Genomic DNA, 17,500 nt, shown 5'->3' on the forward strand with positions numbered 1-17,500 from the left:
AAGAAAAGTGATTGATAATGACTGACTGACTATTATTGTGTTACATGCTTCAAATGTAAAGCACTTTGAGCTGCATTCTGTGTATGAAAGGTGCTATACAAATAAAGCTTTATTATTATTATTATTATTATTATTATTATTATTATTATTGGTTTATAATGGACAAGTAAGATGTTTTTAAGGTTTTTAGTGAGTATTTTTCATGGTCACCAGTCCGGGATTCAGGAACATAAGCGTGAAAATATTCTCCTCAAATTGAAGAAAACACCTACACACCTACCACAGATGGCTTTTCATGGATCAAAAGTGGGGGCGTAGTTTTTTTTTTTGGAGTGCTTAATTGAGCAATTTGCGTGTGTTTTTGGTATTGCTTGATGACCACATAGTAATCTTGTAGTGTGCACAGTGGAACAGGAAGGCGGATGTAGGAAAAAGTTTAACTTCTCCATAGCTGCACACAGAGTTAATTAAGTCCAATTGTCAAACAAGGACAAACAACATTTTTTTTCAAAACCTGATCTTTGTCACAGAGATGCAAAACAAAATGTTTGTTAAGAGGGCAGAGTGGCCAAAATTGAGTAAATGAACCGAAGTAAGATACAACCTAAATCTCAAGAAAAATGTTAAACCTGGCCCCAGAGAATGTCCATGGTATTAATAGTACTTGCCTTTCATCCCATCTAATACTGTCTCTCTCTCTCCCTCCCCCCTCTCTCTCCCTCTTCTCTCTCTCTCTCTCTCTCTCTCTCTCTCTCTCTCTCTCTCTCTCAGGCGGTATGATAACCACCAGACAGGCACGTTTGTGCTCTACCGAAGTCTGAGTCGGGTCTTTGAGGTGCAGTCACGGCAGTGGGACTGCGGAAGCCGCCATTACGCCGTGGCCTGCAACTGTGGGGTGGCGGTCCGCGAGGGCAACGACCTGGTGACCTTTGACATGTGCAACGGGCAGCTGCAGGAGACCAGGCCACACATGTCCATCAAGAGTCTGTCTAAAACCATGCCCCCACAGGTCAAAATCCATGAGTCACACCAGGGGGGGAAAGTCACGGTACGGAATACTGTCTGCCTGTGTGTGTGTGTGTGTGTGTGTGTGTATGTGGGTGTGGGTGTATGTATGATGCAGGGTTCCCATGGGTCCTTGAAATCCTTGAAAGAAGTTGAAAAATGTGAGGGGGAAAAATTCAAGGCCTGGAATGTTTTTGAAAAAATACATAAATAGACATGGGTCATTAAAATGTTAATACTGTGTTAGAAAAGGCAAAATACAACATTTCTGATATTCAAAACTTTCTTTTTTGTAGTCTCTGTGCTTCTGTTAACCTGCTAGTTCTCATCATAACAATTATGTATAACAATAATTAACCAGAAGAGCAAAAGTGGATTTGTGCACAGACAGACACATATTGGTTTTAAATATGGTATCTGGTTTTAAATATTTTAAATATTTTTGTATTTTTGTTCAGGGCTCTAGATTCAATTGTGCAAAAGAGTACAAAAATGTGCAAAGGGGCAGTGCAGACATATCAGTCTATGTGGACGATCATTAGTGCAAAAGTTAGCGCCTGCTAACCCACATTATAAGTTGATGCTGCACAGCTGCATCTAATTCAGCATGCATAGTAACATTTCACGGACACTCTGAAACTACGTGTTAATGAGATATAGCCTCATTCACATGTCTATCATCCCATTTAGACAATGAGGATGGAACATACTGGAACTTCGATGATTGTCACGTAACAAACTCAAAGCCACTCCAAAGATTAGCAGTAAAATTAACTAAATTCCCTACATTCACAAAATTCAAAAACATGTACAGTTGTATTGTATAGTTGCACAATACTTTCCATGCTAACGTACAGTACGTACCGTGTAGTCATGCTGTAAGCACTAGCATCTGTACACCGTGTAGCCTGAATCCTGTGGCGCTGTGTGTATTTTCAGTGTGGAATGCGATGGGGAGAAAACAGTGTTTTCATCTGTGTGGAGAGGAAGCTCGTGCCTTGCCAGAGTTGTTCTCACATGTGGTGACATGAGGAAAATTAGATTGGATCAAAACATGGAAATGAATTACCTCAGGCGCAGTGTGTTTTTTTGACAGCTAAATGATTTAAAACATGTTCACATGGCTGCCATGTTTGCTAGGAGGGAGCACCAGTCAAATCCACAGGATTCCACAGGGTTTTAGTGGGACCTAGTCGTGAATGCCAGTGGTATTTATCACAGTAGAAAAATGTAATCGAGAAAAGGCCAAAAGGTCAATTTTGCATCTGTGAAAACCAACTGTTCCATCAGTAGCCATCAGTATATATTCTAAACAGGAACAGCCTAACGTTTTCATAAATCCAGACAAATTTGTGATTTTAAAAGGTTGTTGCCTTGCTAATGAAAAAAACGTGTGCTGATAACAGAACATGCAGCAGAGCAGAGAGTTGTGTTTAGCTGGTCAAGGGGTTCCATAACAGTAATGGGCCGCTCTTTCTCACCCACTAGGAGTTGTTGATGCAGTTTCACTCTGATAGAAGGAGAGGAAATGAAAGAATGACCTCTGTGTCTCTCTCACCTGGCTACGTCCAGGGGTAAAAGCATATTTCCACACTCACTCATATCTTGCAATAAAAGAATAACCTCATCTGACCATTCTGCAGCTCTCTGGAAGCGATACCTTCTGAAAGGCCATGGTGTGTGCACATATAAACACCTTTGCAGAGTGAATCTAATTTCAGCCCATATAAAACGTCCTTCTGTGAATATCTCATCTTTAGGACAGAGAAAGTGGCTCAGCGCTGCACTGTCTCAGCACTTCTCTGAGTGTTTTATTCTCTCCACAGAGAGTGAGAAGTCAGAGCAGGACCTTGCTGGTCCCTTTTAGCCAGCTCATCTTTGTGTTTCCTCCTCCTCTTCCTCCTCCTCCTCCTCCTCCTCCAGGTGCTGTTTCCGTCGGGGGCATTTGTGCGCGCTGATGTGAGTGACTGGGGAATGAGTCTGGCAGTCAGGGCGCCGGGGTCAGACCTCAATCGCACCCGCGGCCTCTGCGGAACCTTCGACCGAAACAGCCACAATGACCTGCACGATGCCGATGGCTCCCCCCTTAGCAGGAGCGAAGACCTCCAGCACTTCATCCACACCTGGAGGTGCTGTCACTGGCTCTCATCTGTAATGTCTGGGAGTAGAATGAAGTAGTGTTGTGTGCATGTGTGCATGTGTGTGTGTGTGTGTGTGGCGGTGGGAGTCATTATTGGTTTTTGGTAGTCTGTCCCTGATTCCATAGCTAATGGTGAAGCCTACTATCAAACATTAATAGGGTGGTTCTCTGTGCCAGCACATTGTTTCAACTGTTAATGGCATATGCTATCACCTGAGTGTTCTGAGTGTTCTGAGACTGAGTGTTCATGTCCTTCATTATTACACGTCCACTTCTGTCAGTGAGGTTTTTTTCTTTCTTTCTTCTCTAATGGACGTTTCACAATCTATAAGTTAAAAAAGAGGGATTTGTTTCTTTCATCTGTAACCTTGACATCTTTTTATCTTGAGGATAAAAGAAAAAAGAAATTAATCGAATGGCTAACCTTTATCAAATCCTAAATCCTCCCCAGATGCTATGTCTCAGGGCTTAACTCAAAAGGCTAAAGTGATAGCTCATTTTCCCAGGCATATTTATATCTCATGCTTTTTTCCCCTCTCTGCTCCTGCGATAGGATAGCACCTGGGGAGAGCTTATTTGACAGCACACCACCTGCGCTCGAGGGGGAGACGAAGAGGAATTTCTGCCGCTGTCAGAGAGGCTACACCGCGTCGGTCCGCGGGACAGGGGTGGCGGACTTCCTGTTTAACCACGTCCCATCATCCCTTTGTCAGGACTATGACAGCGCGGATTACACGTCTCTCTTCCCATTCCGAGACGCCACCGCAGACTACGTGCACGGTTACAACACCAGACAAAAGCAGAGCGTCCGCAAGCGTCACATCTCCACTACGTCAGCAGACTCGCCTACTGGGTCCGGCAAAGATGGCGTCCAGACACCAAAGGAGAAGGAGCGGCCTGTTGTGGCCAGTTTGTTGTCCAGCGAGACGAGCTCGGCTCAGCCACCTGGCTCAGCAGGTCGAAGGTCAATGGCAAACGAGCGGAGGGGAAAGAGGCAGAGTCTGTATGACTTCCCCACGAGTGGTAGCCGCCACCACCAGGGCCCGAACCCGGAGTTCCAGCCCATCCTGTCCTTCCAGAGCCTGAGCCAGCTGGACTTGGAGAGCTTGGCCTATTTCTTCCCGGAGGACCACGTGTCAGAGAGCCGGGAGGCACCAGAGCCCGTGTGGCCCACGCCCAGCGGCCTCACCTCGGCCAAGGCGCTGGAGCTGTGCCAGGCGGCGTTGGCCAACTCCACCGTGGGCGCCGCGTGCCGCGGGCTGCTGGACCGACGCCTGGACGAGGCCGTGGACCTCTGCATCCAGGACCTGCAGCTGAAGGACGATCTGGCCTGGGAGGACGCCCTGCTGCCCTTCCTGGAGAACGAGTGCGAGCGACGCCTGCTGCGGAACCGGACCCAGCGAGCCCTACAGCTCGGCGGTGGAGCTGTTGGTGGTGGTGGTGGTGGTGGTACTGACAGCACCCTGGGCGCACCTGGAGATGTCGTCACTGCCCTGCGCTGCCCAAACCTTTGCAGCGGCAACGGGCACTGCACGGAGTCTGGGTGCCAGTGCCACCCTGGGCACAGCCGGTACGACTGCAGCATATCCATCGGTAAGTACAACTCTAAAACAGGAAAAGGAGAAGTGAGTACAATCACTTCAAGAGTTGGATAGAAAGAGAATAAAGTTATGCTTCAATGGTTTCAGCGGGGAGTTGAAATCTCAGTCAGATTGAAATGCAATTGTGTTACTTTGTATTCAGCCCTCTTTGGAAATCATGTAAGGTTGTTCTATTCACCTGGCAGCAGAACATGTTTTTTCCGTCTGAATAAAGTTGAAGCCGATAGATTGTGAATGTAAAGGTTGAAGAACAGGCCGTGGATATGAATGAATATGAACTAATAAATATATTTCTTCATTTTTTCAGGGGCTGTAATACATTTTTATATCATCCCCCAAGCAGCTTAATCACTCATCATGAGCTAAAATATTCAGCTATTAGGTCAAATAATTTGTGCTAAGTCTGAAATGGACGACTGATGACTTATCGCCTTTGAACTGCGCGCAGTGTCCCAGTCGAGATAATGAAGTTGGTATCTGATCTAATTGCCTGTGTATGGTGCTTTAGGGACAGGACTTTCACCCTGCTGATTGCCAGAATGGGTTTTAATTAAAATCATATTGGTCTGGAAAGGAGCCTCTCTGTGCAGCTGCCTCTAACAGATGGTCTTCGGAAAGGCCTGTGCAACTGGGTGGCAATCGATCAAATCATATGCGTTTGGTCCTCTAGTTGGATTGGTCCAGCGTGGTGGAGAATTCTCTCTCTCTCTGTTTCTCACTCTCACTCTCTATATTTCTGTCTATCTGTCTCTTTATCTCCTATGTGTATCTCTCTCTCTCCTCTCTCTCTCTCTTACCTCATAGTCTGCAAAGTTGTATTAATCGTGTTTTCCTTTTAGAGAAGTCTTATTTTCTCTCCCAGAGCTCATTTCATGTGCTTCCACACTATGTGCAAAGTCTCAGTAGTTCACCTCTCCCAAGAACAGCACAGATGGTCTATTTCTCTCCTGTCTCTCTCACTCCCTCCCTCTGTTCACTGGCGCCGTGTGCTATTTTGAAACCTTCGGCCGAGATATCGTTCTCACAAAACGAGAGGAAAATCACCACGTATCCCCGTAACTGTCAGATTCGTTGATAAAGCGGCACATTTGCCTGATCTCTTTTAGCACCTCTGAGATGCCTAAGCAGCTCCAGCTCTGCCTTGTTCCCCCTCTCCTCTCCTCCTTCCTTCCTTCCCTCCCTCCCTCCCTTCCTCCCTCTCTCTCCCTCTCTCTCTCTCTCTGCATCTCTGTGTGTGTTTGTTATGCAGGTATGCTGCGAAGGCTTGGACGTGTGCCAAATGGGCATTAATGCGTTGCCGATTAGCGCAGAAATCAGCGTGGCAAGCGGGGGCAGCGGCGGCTCGCTATCGCACTCCTGGTGCCCAAGACGCCTGGACTCCCCTGAGGGCCAGACAGTGCAGCGCTCGGTGGGGGTTTAACACACATTATGGTGCAGATTAACACGGGGATCAGGGTGGCATGGAGTGCCGGGTGTGTGTGTGTGTGTTGGGGGGTACAGAGTGTGGTGTTTATCAGAGGCGCCTGTGGGGCATGACAACACCCAACCGCACCCAACCGCACCCCCACTCCACTCCACTCCACCTCGGCCGTCTTCTCTACACCCCTGATTTATGGACACTGTACAGAGAGATCAACATACGGGAGGGGAGAGTGAAGGGCAGGGGAATAAATCCACCCTAATTGCCCCACCGTCCACAGGGGGGAGAGGGGGTTAGAGAGGGGCTTAGAAAGCCAGAGAGAGAGCGAGAGAGATAAATTAAAGGGAGCAGTAAAAAAGGAGTTTGTGAGAGAGATTAGATGGATCTACTGTATACATCCATTCATCTATGGATACTGGTCTAAAGCACAAAGGTCTTGGAGAACGTGTAGATGAGGGAATGGGGATTGCTGTGAGGACATGCAAGGTCTGCGTTCACTTTCACTAATGACCACCTCCTAATACAGGCTGTCCTTATTTACCCAATGCAATGTGCAATAGAAATAACATCCTCAAGCTTTGGACCTTCAGCTTCCTTCCCTGCCAGCACAATAGCTCCTCGATAGAGAGGGTCTGTTATGTGATTCACATTTCAGCTAGTAGACAGAGGAGCATAAAGAGAAATCTATTTAAAGGTCCTTTCCACTTATCCACAAATGAGGACAGTCTTGTAGACTGACGGTTAGCTCATGTTCAGGCTGCATGCAGCTTCTTGCAGGCAGCATATACTGTATGGGCTTCTGTGTCATTTGTATGTCATTTAGCCTGGTTCTGGCAGACACTCATTCTTCTGGCAGACACTCAGACTTTCTATTTTAAATTTTTTTTCAGGTAGTTTGCTTCAGCAAATATGAGAGATTTGCTGTGTGTTTGTTTGGGTGTGTGTGTGTTTGTTTGTGTGTGTGTGTGTGTGTGTGTGTGTGTGTGTGTGTGTGTGTGTGTGTGTGTGTGTGTGTGTGTGTGTGTGTGTGTGTGTCTGTGTGTGCGCGTACGTGTCTGCACTCGCGCCCCTTTGCCCCTGGTGGGCATTTTTTTCCAATATCCTCTCCATGGGTGAGGGGGGCCAGTCACTGCCCTGCACCATAGGAGAAAATAGCCCTCTTCCTGCCTCCTAGGTGCCTGCCTTTCTCCCCATCTATCATTAATGGGCCCTGCTGTTCTCCAGCTAACGGTGATAATGATACTGTTTGTGTCTGCTGGTCCCAGATACTAGATCCAGCCTCTCACTGATGCCAGTCATTTTCTCTGAGAAAGTGCCCACTGATTTCACCGCAGACCTTCCTTGGACTGTGGGTTGGACCACTAAGTAAATAAATGTAAATGTAATGTTATTTGCGAGTGTTGTTTGTGAAAAGGGAGTGTTCTGCCAGGCTGGCAGGCAGACATAATTGTTATGCCGCAGATACAGCCGTGCTTGTGTGATGTCAGAGCCAGTTTGTTTTGACAGTGCCAGCTCGTGGGTGGGTTTAAATATTTTATCCGAACATAATCGTTTTACCCCTGTCTAGCACTGTCCTACAGAGCTCCGAATCAAGTTAAAAACAGTTTTCGCTACGCCACTGAAATGGATTCTGACACGGCCAATGAGCAGCAGCCAAGGAATCTTAGGATCTAGACTTAACAATAGGCTCATTTCCATGCTTTTTATCCATCACAGGGAAGTTGAACAAAAGCCAGCTGGCAGAGTCTGGACAGGATGAGGATGAATGAGGATGAATCTTCTTGGGAGGATAGAGACTAGGCTACTTTGAGTTGCACATCTAGAATAAGTTGTCATCTCCTTAAGTGTTGTCCCCTCTTTTTTTGCGCTCCTGCATCTTGGCATCACATGTAAGCGTTCCCTGTTTATTTATTTATTTGTTTTCATTTTTAATGACACTTTTTCAGCATATTTTTACATACTGTTAGTGAGTGTAGGCCTACCATTTGGATGCGGTTTCGAGCAGAGATGTGAATTATGTGGCATTGTCTCCAAGGAAATCACAAGGAGCCATTTGAAATTAAAATGGCTGATTTAAGGAGGGCCAACCATGGTTGGTGCAGCCTTCGTTGGGCATTCATCATGACTAATTTCGGCCAGCTACGACAGGCAGCGCCCGTCTGTCAGTGCCTCCGCATCCGATTTGCAGTATCGGGCTGGTAGATCTCAAGCCATAGTAACCCGTATTTAAGGTCTAATTTGCACAACGCATAATGCAGACTTGATGGAAGTAGAGAAATCCCAATTATGGAGAAAAGGCAGAATTCCTCCACTAATTGCTTTGCGTCATCTCATGCTGTTGCTAATGGTCTCCTAGAGATGTATGCAAGGTCAGTGCTGGCCCTCCCTCCCCTGAAAACATGCAGTGATTTATGGCAGTGTGAGTTTTGTCACACTGTTTGTTAATGCCACGGTGTTCTTGAAAGTCTCTCTCACTCTCCACCAGTGTGGCTACAAGCCCAGTGGCGTGTTTTAATGCACTGCATCTTTCTGCATTTGTTCCCATTATTGGCATGCTTTTACAGGGAAGGACAGCAGCATAGACAACGCTGCCCCCTCCCCTTCACACACACACACACACACACACACACACACACACACACACACACACACACACACACACACACACACACACACACACACACACACACACACACTCCCTCCCCTCACTCAGCCCATCCATATCACATTATCCTCCCATACCCTTGAACCATAGCCCATATCTGCTTGAATAAATGTGACTCCTGTTATTGTCTTGTCTTATCTGAGTGCTAAATCTATTATCCTCCAGAGTCTATTTCCCCCCTCGTTTTCATGCTTGAAAAGAATAGCATGTTTCTCTTTCGACCCCTTCCTGAACGTTCTTCTCTTCCCAGCGCTGGCTTTGTCTTTGAGCCCAGATGAGGCTGAGCTGAGCTGTAGATGTGGTGCTGATGGGAGTCTCCATTCAGGGATGTGTTGTCTGGTGACGGCGCTAACATCCTTTGTGTGCGTCTGTAATTGTAGCCCCCAGAAATTGCTGGTGTGTGTGTGTGTGTGTGTGTGTGTGTGTGTAAGGATGTTTCAGTATTCATTGTGGAAGGCTTTAGACAGAGGGAGAAATCAGCAGGCCTCCTCAGAGGTGTAGAGTGTAATAATTACCCAGAGATCAAAAATCTCACCAGAGATCTCTTCTCTTCTCTCCTCTTCTCTTTTCTTCTCTTTTCTTTTCGTTAGTCATCTTTTTTGCTTCAACAAGAGAGTGGCTCTCATTAGGATTTGATCTCTGACAGGAGGTGTGTGTGTGAGGATGTGTGTTAAGGATGAAACTCTCTCACTCTCTGAGTCTTTCTGAGTCTCCCCTTTTCTTTCTCTCTCTCCCTCTGTCTCTCTCTCTCTTTTTAACTTCTCTCCCACTCTCTCACTTCTCTGTCATATTTCTGTCTACCCCACCTCTCATTCTTTCAATCTATCTGACTCTTTCATGGTCCCTTTCTCCTTATCTCTCTCTCTCTTTCATACCTCTCAATTCACTACACGTTATAGGCATAACCATTTAGAGAAAAATAGTGTGTGGGTGGGGGGATTGTAAGCCTTGAGACTGAGGGTTTGAAGGTACAGTAATACTGATGTAATTATGTGAGAACGTCTGATAATGGTTTAATGAAAGAGTTTTAAACTCTCTCTCTCTCTCTCTCTCTCTCTCTCTCTCTCTCTCTCTCTCTCTCTCTCTCCCTCGCTTCTCTTCACCCCTGCAGGTCAGATGGTAGAGGTAACAGACCTGGAGAACAGTGGCCTTTGTGACTTCAGGGCTTTTGACTGCAGTAGCGTGCGAGTCTTTGGCCTGGGCTTCCTCGACTCACCCAACCTCAGCTGCCATGCCACCAAACTCATGGTAAAACAGACACGCACACACACACACACACACACACACACACACACACACACACACACACACACACAAACATATACACACACCACCATCCCACCAAGCCCCTAAGCCCTGCTGAGTAAAGTATCAATTCTGCCCTCATGACTAACTAGTTCAAAGATACTCCCACCACGTCAACTCTTTGCAAAGCAGACAGAGATTTGCTTGTTAGGGGGCTGCCGTGGCCCACTGGTTAGCGCTTCGGACTTGTAACCGGAGGGTTGCAGGTTCGAACCCCGACCAGTAGGAAGCGGCTGAAGTGCCCTTGAGCAAGGCACCTAACCCCACACTGCTCCCCGAGTGCCACTGTTGTAGCAGGCAGCTCATTGCGCCGGGATTAGTGTGTGCTTCACCTCACTATGTGTTCACTCTGTGCTGAGTGTGTTTCACTAATTTACGGATTGGGATAAATGCAGAGACCAAGTTTTCCTCACGGGATCAAAAGAGTATATATACTTATACTAATACTTATACTGTTGCCACAAAAGTTTAAATTAGTTAAACTTTTTGCATGACGTTTCATGTTGTCAAAGGTTATTTTGCCTGTAATTGTTAGTAGTCAGTGAATTTCATTAGCATTTAACATTCACGGACGCTCTTCCCCCACCTCTGACATGTTCTCCCATGTAGAAAGGCCTGTTTGCCCCCTCAGCCACAGCTCATGATAAGGTACCCCTCCTCCCACCACATAGGGGGCGCTGTTCTTTCTTTGGTCTAGTCAAGTTCAAAGCTGCGGTCCAGATAATGTTTGTGTGATCAAATGGAGCGCTAGTTTATATCATGCTAACTTCTCACTTAATCTACCGAGTTGTGACTTCAATGACTTTGACTATAGTCTGTCTCTAATTTCTGTTTGTGATACACAGGCCTTTATTGAGCTTGCACTCCATGCATGGACACTACTCAGGCTGACGATATTGCCTCTACTTGAATTGCGTAGCGAAGTATTCCATTAAGCGGATTTTATTGGTCGTTCTTAGGCAAGCTTTAATATGCACCTGCCATCTGTCCTAATGCATATTTAAAGCAGTGGAGGAGCAAGCGACAGACACGCAGGGCGTTTGATTACTGATGCTCCTTATCCTACACAAGCCTATAGAAAATAAACCCTACTTTACATGTAAATGCTGCATCCTTCACTGGGGCTGAGTGCTGTGTGGTGCATCATTTATGTGCTGTGATATGTGTGTGTGTGTGTATTTGTGCATGCTCTGGTCTTTAGTAGTCCAGCAGGCCTTACGGTATAATATTCGGTTTAACTGATGCTGTGAGATAAGCCATTTAGCTGCTTTAATGCGCTACCACATACTGACATGCATTTTCCCCACTGGCCTCGCGGGACCAAGGGAATTGCTTAGGAGAGGGACGTCCCGGCGAGAGCCTGTACTTAATCCGCCTCCTCTCCTCCTTCTCTCTTCCTCCCTCCCTCCCTCTCTCCCTGTCTCTCTCTCTTCCTCCCTCCCTCCCTCTCTCTGTCTCCCTCTCTCTCTCCCTCTCTCATACACCCTCTCTCTCTCCTTCTCTCTTTGAAAGAAATGGTTATGAGAGGGGACCCACTTTCTCCCCTGCCCCTCCACCTCCTCCTCTGCACCTGTTTGGAATTCAAATCCGCACCCCCAGAGAATCATCTACTTTCAATTAAAAAAAAAAGCTAGTGGGGATCCTCTGTCGGTTATACATTCAGGGCTTTTCCTCCCTTCTCGTCCCCTTTGCTTCTCAGTGCCTGTTTGCCCACAGAGGACAGCCATTCAGTGTAAAGGAAATAGCTTTGACATTCTCTCTTTTTCCCTGCTTCTTTTTTTCTTAACCTTCTCGTGCATAAAAGTCGGAGTGTGCCGGAGCTGTTGATTTATACTCTCATTTTCAGGAATACATAAATAAGACTCGGAAAAATATTCATCAAGGACCCAACGATGAGCTGCGTGTATATATTTCTTTAAATTGTGCATTGATGCAAAGTGGAAGAGAATTGATTTGATGATTACACTATTCCTCTTCGCCAAGTGTGGCGCGTGGTCGTGAATCTATCATGAGGTGTCATTAAACGTCCTTGGCAAGAAAGAAAGGGAAAAAAAGAACGAAAGAAAGAAAGGAAAAAAATCTTTCTCACAAAATGTTGGCACTGGGATTACAGACCCTGAATAATTGAAGACACCTTGTGTGTATAAGGACTCTCCAGCCCTCTACCACATTGAAGGCCGCCGAGAATTCTATTGTTTAATGCAATTATCCTGACATAGTGCTGGGGAGGAGGGAGGGGGCAATACAATGGCCACAAACTGCGGCCGTGGGGTGGGAGAGAGGGAGGATGGGAGGGAGGCTTTCTGTATGCTCTGACGGGAACGCCATTCTGTATTGTCCCGTGCGTCCGCAGTACGTGAATGGAGAGTGGATTCCAGGGGAGAAGACTCTGACCAAGGTCACTTTCCTGAGCTCCAAGGCGGTGGACTGTGACGTGCCAGCCCTCGCCACCATGGCCGATGACTCCATCGACTTCACAATGGACGACAGGCCGTATGCCAGATGGAAGATTCAGGTACAAATCTCCATGTCTGTCTGTCAGTCTGTTTACCTGCTTGGCAGCCTACTTGCTTGTATTTCCCAAAACAATGCTCAATGAACTCACTGCAGGTATTCCCTAGTGTAAAACTCATGCTAGTTCTAACAGCATGCCATCCGTGCATCAGGGTAGCTGAGCGATGGGATAACTTCACAGTTGCAGCTTTCCAACATTACAATGCCAACTCAGTGAATTTATGCCTGACAAACGGCCTTATTCCAAGGTAGAGGCAATGGCGCATGTGGGGAAATGGTGAATCCACATAGTAACATGGATGCTGCACCTCTAAGAAAGCAGCGGAACATCAATCAATCATAGAACAGTCAAAAAGATTGCATGACATGTTTATGACGGCAGCCCTGCGGAATTTCAATTGAAAAGAGCAAAATTCTAGATCATTCCATATTCATTCTCTTCACTCGGGTGCTCCAATTCTACACCTCATTAAATTTGCCTGGGGAAGAGCCACAATTTGTTCCTCTATGACAAAGGCAAACTTAAAACAAAGGCAATACAGAACAGAAGAGTACTTTCATTTCAAAAGCAATACAGAACACTACTCATAAACGTTTCGTCTGCACAGAAATATTCAGAGTGGTATTCAGAGCTTTGAATCACAATTGCATTTTGTAAGTGCAATTAAATAAAAGCTTTTTGGATATATCTAAAGCATCCAGACTATTGAAACTTATACTCGAATATTTGAACTCTATTTGACCCTCGCTTGCCCCTGTACCCTGTTGTACCCCTCACAGGCTATGTATCGTCACACTGTCAACTCCACACAGTTCCTTTAGTGTCTTTATTGCATTCCGTCAGGACGGGTGAATGAATGAACGAACTAATGAATGAATGAACTAATGAATGAATGAATGAACATCCAGACACTATCTCTGGCGTGGATCTGGACCCTGAGTAGGCACGGATACTCACCAGTGTCAGTGCCGCTGCTGCTGCTGTAACTGCTGCTGTGGCTGCTGCTGTAACTGCTGCTGCTGTAACTGCTGCTGTTGGACATTATGAGTGTTGGGGTGAACCATGGGTGGCAGAAGCTGAAGGTTAACCCAAAGTCAGAGCCGGCAGAGCCACAGTGGAGGACGCAAAATGAAGAAAAGAGCAGAGAATTTGTGTGTGTGTGTGTGTGTGTGTGTGTGTGTGTGTGTGTGTGTGTGTGTGTGTGTGTGTGTGTGTGTTTGTGTGTGTTTTTGTGTTTTTGTGTGTGTGTGTGTGTGTGTGTGTGTGTGTATGGGTATGGGGGAGGGGAGGGGTCATAATCACATCCGTTGCATCCATTAATCTGGCAAAGCTGTTGGGACCGAACCACAACCACCAGGCCTCCACTGGACAGGGAAAAAGGCCAGTCAGATCTCTCCATAAGCATATCAAATAGGGCATTACAGTTATTTATCCTCCATGCATTTCATTAGTGGGCTTGATTGTTTTTGTTTTCTGGCTGTTAACAGTTCTTAATCCCACTGTAATAATATTTAAACTTGTTTGTTAAATACAAATTGGTGCATATCATTGCATATTAATTTTATATAATTGTATGCATTTTGATTTATGTTTCTTTCAAGATATTTGCATTTACAAATATTGAACCTCAGTTACTAAAACAACTATATTTCATAGACACACAGACACACACACACACACACACACACACACACACACACACACACACACACACACACACACACACACACACACACACACACACACACACAGACACACACACACACTAGCTGACTTTTCTCACAGCCTCACATCCTCTCCCCCTTTCCCTCCCTCCCTCCTTCCTCTCTCTCTCTCTCTCTCTCTCTCTCTCTCTCTCTCTCTCATTAGGTCACAAATGATGGCAGTCAGTACAGCGAGCCAAAGGTCTTGACCCTGTATGATGGGGTGTGTCAGCAATGTTCTCCCTCTCCTTCTGGGCTCTGCAAATTGAAGGTAACATAGATAACTCACACACACACACACACACACACACACACACACACACACACACACACACACACACACACACACACTTACACACACAAACACACACACACACACACACACACACACACACACACACACACACACACACACAGACATACCCAAGTGTGTACACACACATACACACAAACACACACATTACAGGAAAAGGTGCACACTCAGATAGATACATAATTAATCCTGAAATTTACACACACACACACACACACACACACAAACACATATCCGCAGTCACGACACACACACACACACACACACACACACACACACACACACACACACACACACACACGCACACAAACACAGAAAAAGGACTTATCTGCATGTTTTTTTTACAGTAAATTGCTTGGTTATCTCCTACACTGAGAACTGAAAGCTGTGCCTGGCGGGTATTACTTTCCAGTTAGTGGAGCACAACGCTAGTATAACATCACAAGAACAACACGCACAACAACAGCAGAGTTTGTCAGTCTCTCTCCCTTGCTCTCTCAGAAGTGTACAGTGTGCTCATTGGCGAGTGCACACACACACATACACACACACACACACACACACACACACACACACACACACACACACACACACACACACACACACACACACACACACAGAAAGAGAGAGAGTGAGAGAAGAGGGGGACGTATAAAAGAAAGGTCAGTTTGACACTCTCCAGGGGTTGGATGCATCTTTGTGAGGCGTTTTGAGCGCGTGCTCTGGTGTTCAGCTCAGTCCGTGGATGAGGGAAACAGACCTTCCTACACACACACACACACACACACACACACACACACACACCGCACATACACACTCGCGCACACACACTCACACACACACACATACACATACATTTACTCACAGCTCATCTGCTGGATGAGGGAAACAGACACTACTGGACACACACACACAGAGAGGGAGAGAGAGAGAGGGAGAGGGAGGGGAGGGAGAGAGAGATAGAGAGTGAGAGAGAGTGAGAGAGAGTGTGTGTATGAGAGAGAGAGAGAGAGAGAGAGAGTGTGTATGAGAGAGAGAGAGAGAGAGGGAGAGAGAGAGAGCTAGCTCATCAGCTGGATGAGGGTAACAGACGCTTCTGGACATCTTGCTGGGAAACAGCATGTGTCTCAGGGGCCACTGCTTCCTTTCTGGGACACAGGGACCACTGCTGACCTACATCACAAGTGCTACACCCCATTACAAACACACACACAACACACACACACACACACACACACACACACACACACACACACATACACTGTACAAACACAAACTGATACATACACTCATCCACATGAGCATTTGTGCATTGTATCGCAGGTGCACACTCAAATAGTACACACATGCACACAGAGGACAAACACACAATACAAAGATCACACAGAGACATACACACACAATGCCCCACTGCCATCACTGTGGTGAGCTGTCACCTGCCGGTGACATTTTAATCGAGCAACATGCCTGGTTTAGCCTGAGGCTGAGAGGTACCGTACGCGATATTGCGATGTGACAGACCCCGGCCGTTTACGTTCATGTTTTCACTGGGGAGTCTTAGGGGACACCAAACACAAAACAGCCCACGCACAAACTAACACAGTATAGGAAAGCCACTAACACATGACTGTTATCACTGGGGGATCTTGAGGACGCCAGGCAAACATACATCCACTAGCACAGTCCGTATTGGAAAGTCTCAGGTACATAACTTAGCTCTATCTCTCCCCTCTTGAGTTAGCTTGGTTCCTTCTGAAATCTATTGGCTTGGCTGGTTTGCTAGTAGCACAGGTGGAAACAGCGACCCATGTGTTTGTTTAGTGACAAAATGGCTTTTGGCTTTTAAGCTGTCCATACAATCAAGCATATTATGGGAATTGTCATTGGCAATTTATGAAGAGTTATGGGTTACACTTTACTTGAAGGTATCTACATAAGAGTGACATGACACTGTCATGAACGTGTTTTGTCACTCGCTTCTGTCAAGTGTCATTCGGTTTTTGTCATGACAAGTTAGGGTTAGGACAGTGTCATGTCACTTATGTAGATACCTTCAAAGTGTTACTGAGTTATGTTTCTGAAAAACAGGAGTCAATCCCCTTTCTTTATCTCTCCTAATCTTTCACTTTCTCTCCTTTCATTTCACTCGTGTTATTCCCTTCATCACTGCAACCAGCAAGAACGTTGGCATGTTAACCCAATTCACACCAAAGATACGCGACGAGACGAAACCGTTGCAGAAAGGAGTTGCAGCGATGTGAATTAAATGTTGCACGTCGTTGCCAGCTGTTGCAAGCCGTCGCAAAGTATTCACCTTGTCTAGTCGCAGTTGCAAGGTTTTAGAACAGTTGCAGTAAGTTGCTGGTTTATAAAATGTTGCAGCTCATCTCGTTGAGAATCTTTGGTGTGAATTGGGCTTTAGAGGAATCATTTTCGAGATGGACATAACATAGCATAGAATTCATTGTAGAATATATAACAATTTATGGTAATTATGTTTCCAAGAGCAGTGGCCTTTTTATGTTTCCAAGAACAGCGGCGAATTCCCTTTTTACCTTGCACTTATCTCTCTCCCCCTCGCTCTCTCCCTCCATTTTCCCATTATGTCGCTCCCTTCCATCCCGAACATTTTGCCTCCGTTGAATTACGGGTAAGAACAGCAATGAATCCACCAATCCATTAGTCTTATTCCCTGGTTCTCTCTCTCTCTCCCTCCCTCCTTCTTCTATCTCTTCTTCAGGAGAAGACGTGTAACATTGAGGGCATGTGTTTCCGTGAGGGCGATGCCAACCCCACCAGCCCGTGTCTGCTGTGTAACCCCGCTGCCTCCAAG

The 17,500-nt window shown here is 46.1% G+C and overlaps 1 protein-coding gene across 2 annotated transcripts in view; it reads left to right on the forward strand.

Annotated features, from left to right (window-relative positions):
* Window positions 1–17,500, forward strand: part of si:ch211-246m6.5 (von Willebrand factor D and EGF domain-containing protein) — a gene marked incomplete in the record, with an annotated part of 73,210 nt that overhangs the window by 16,264 nt on the left and 39,446 nt on the right. For both annotated transcript variants that reach the window (XM_048235540.1, XM_048235541.1), the window contains 7 exon segments: window positions 772–1,048; window positions 2,929–3,134; window positions 3,699–4,738; window positions 9,943–10,079; window positions 12,490–12,651; window positions 14,521–14,625; window positions 17,408–17,500. The exon segment at window positions 17,408–17,500 is cut by the window's right edge and continues 22 nt beyond it. In XM_048235540.1, the coding sequence (XP_048091497.1) occupies window positions 772–1,048; window positions 2,929–3,134; window positions 3,699–4,738; window positions 9,943–10,079; window positions 12,490–12,651; window positions 14,521–14,625; window positions 17,408–17,500 (2,020 nt within the window).

This window comes from Alosa alosa, chromosome 23 (assembly GCF_017589495.1).
Source record: "Alosa alosa isolate M-15738 ecotype Scorff River chromosome 23, AALO_Geno_1.1, whole genome shotgun sequence".
In the NCBI taxonomy this organism is placed as follows: Eukaryota; Metazoa; Chordata; class Actinopteri; order Clupeiformes; family Clupeidae; genus Alosa; species Alosa alosa.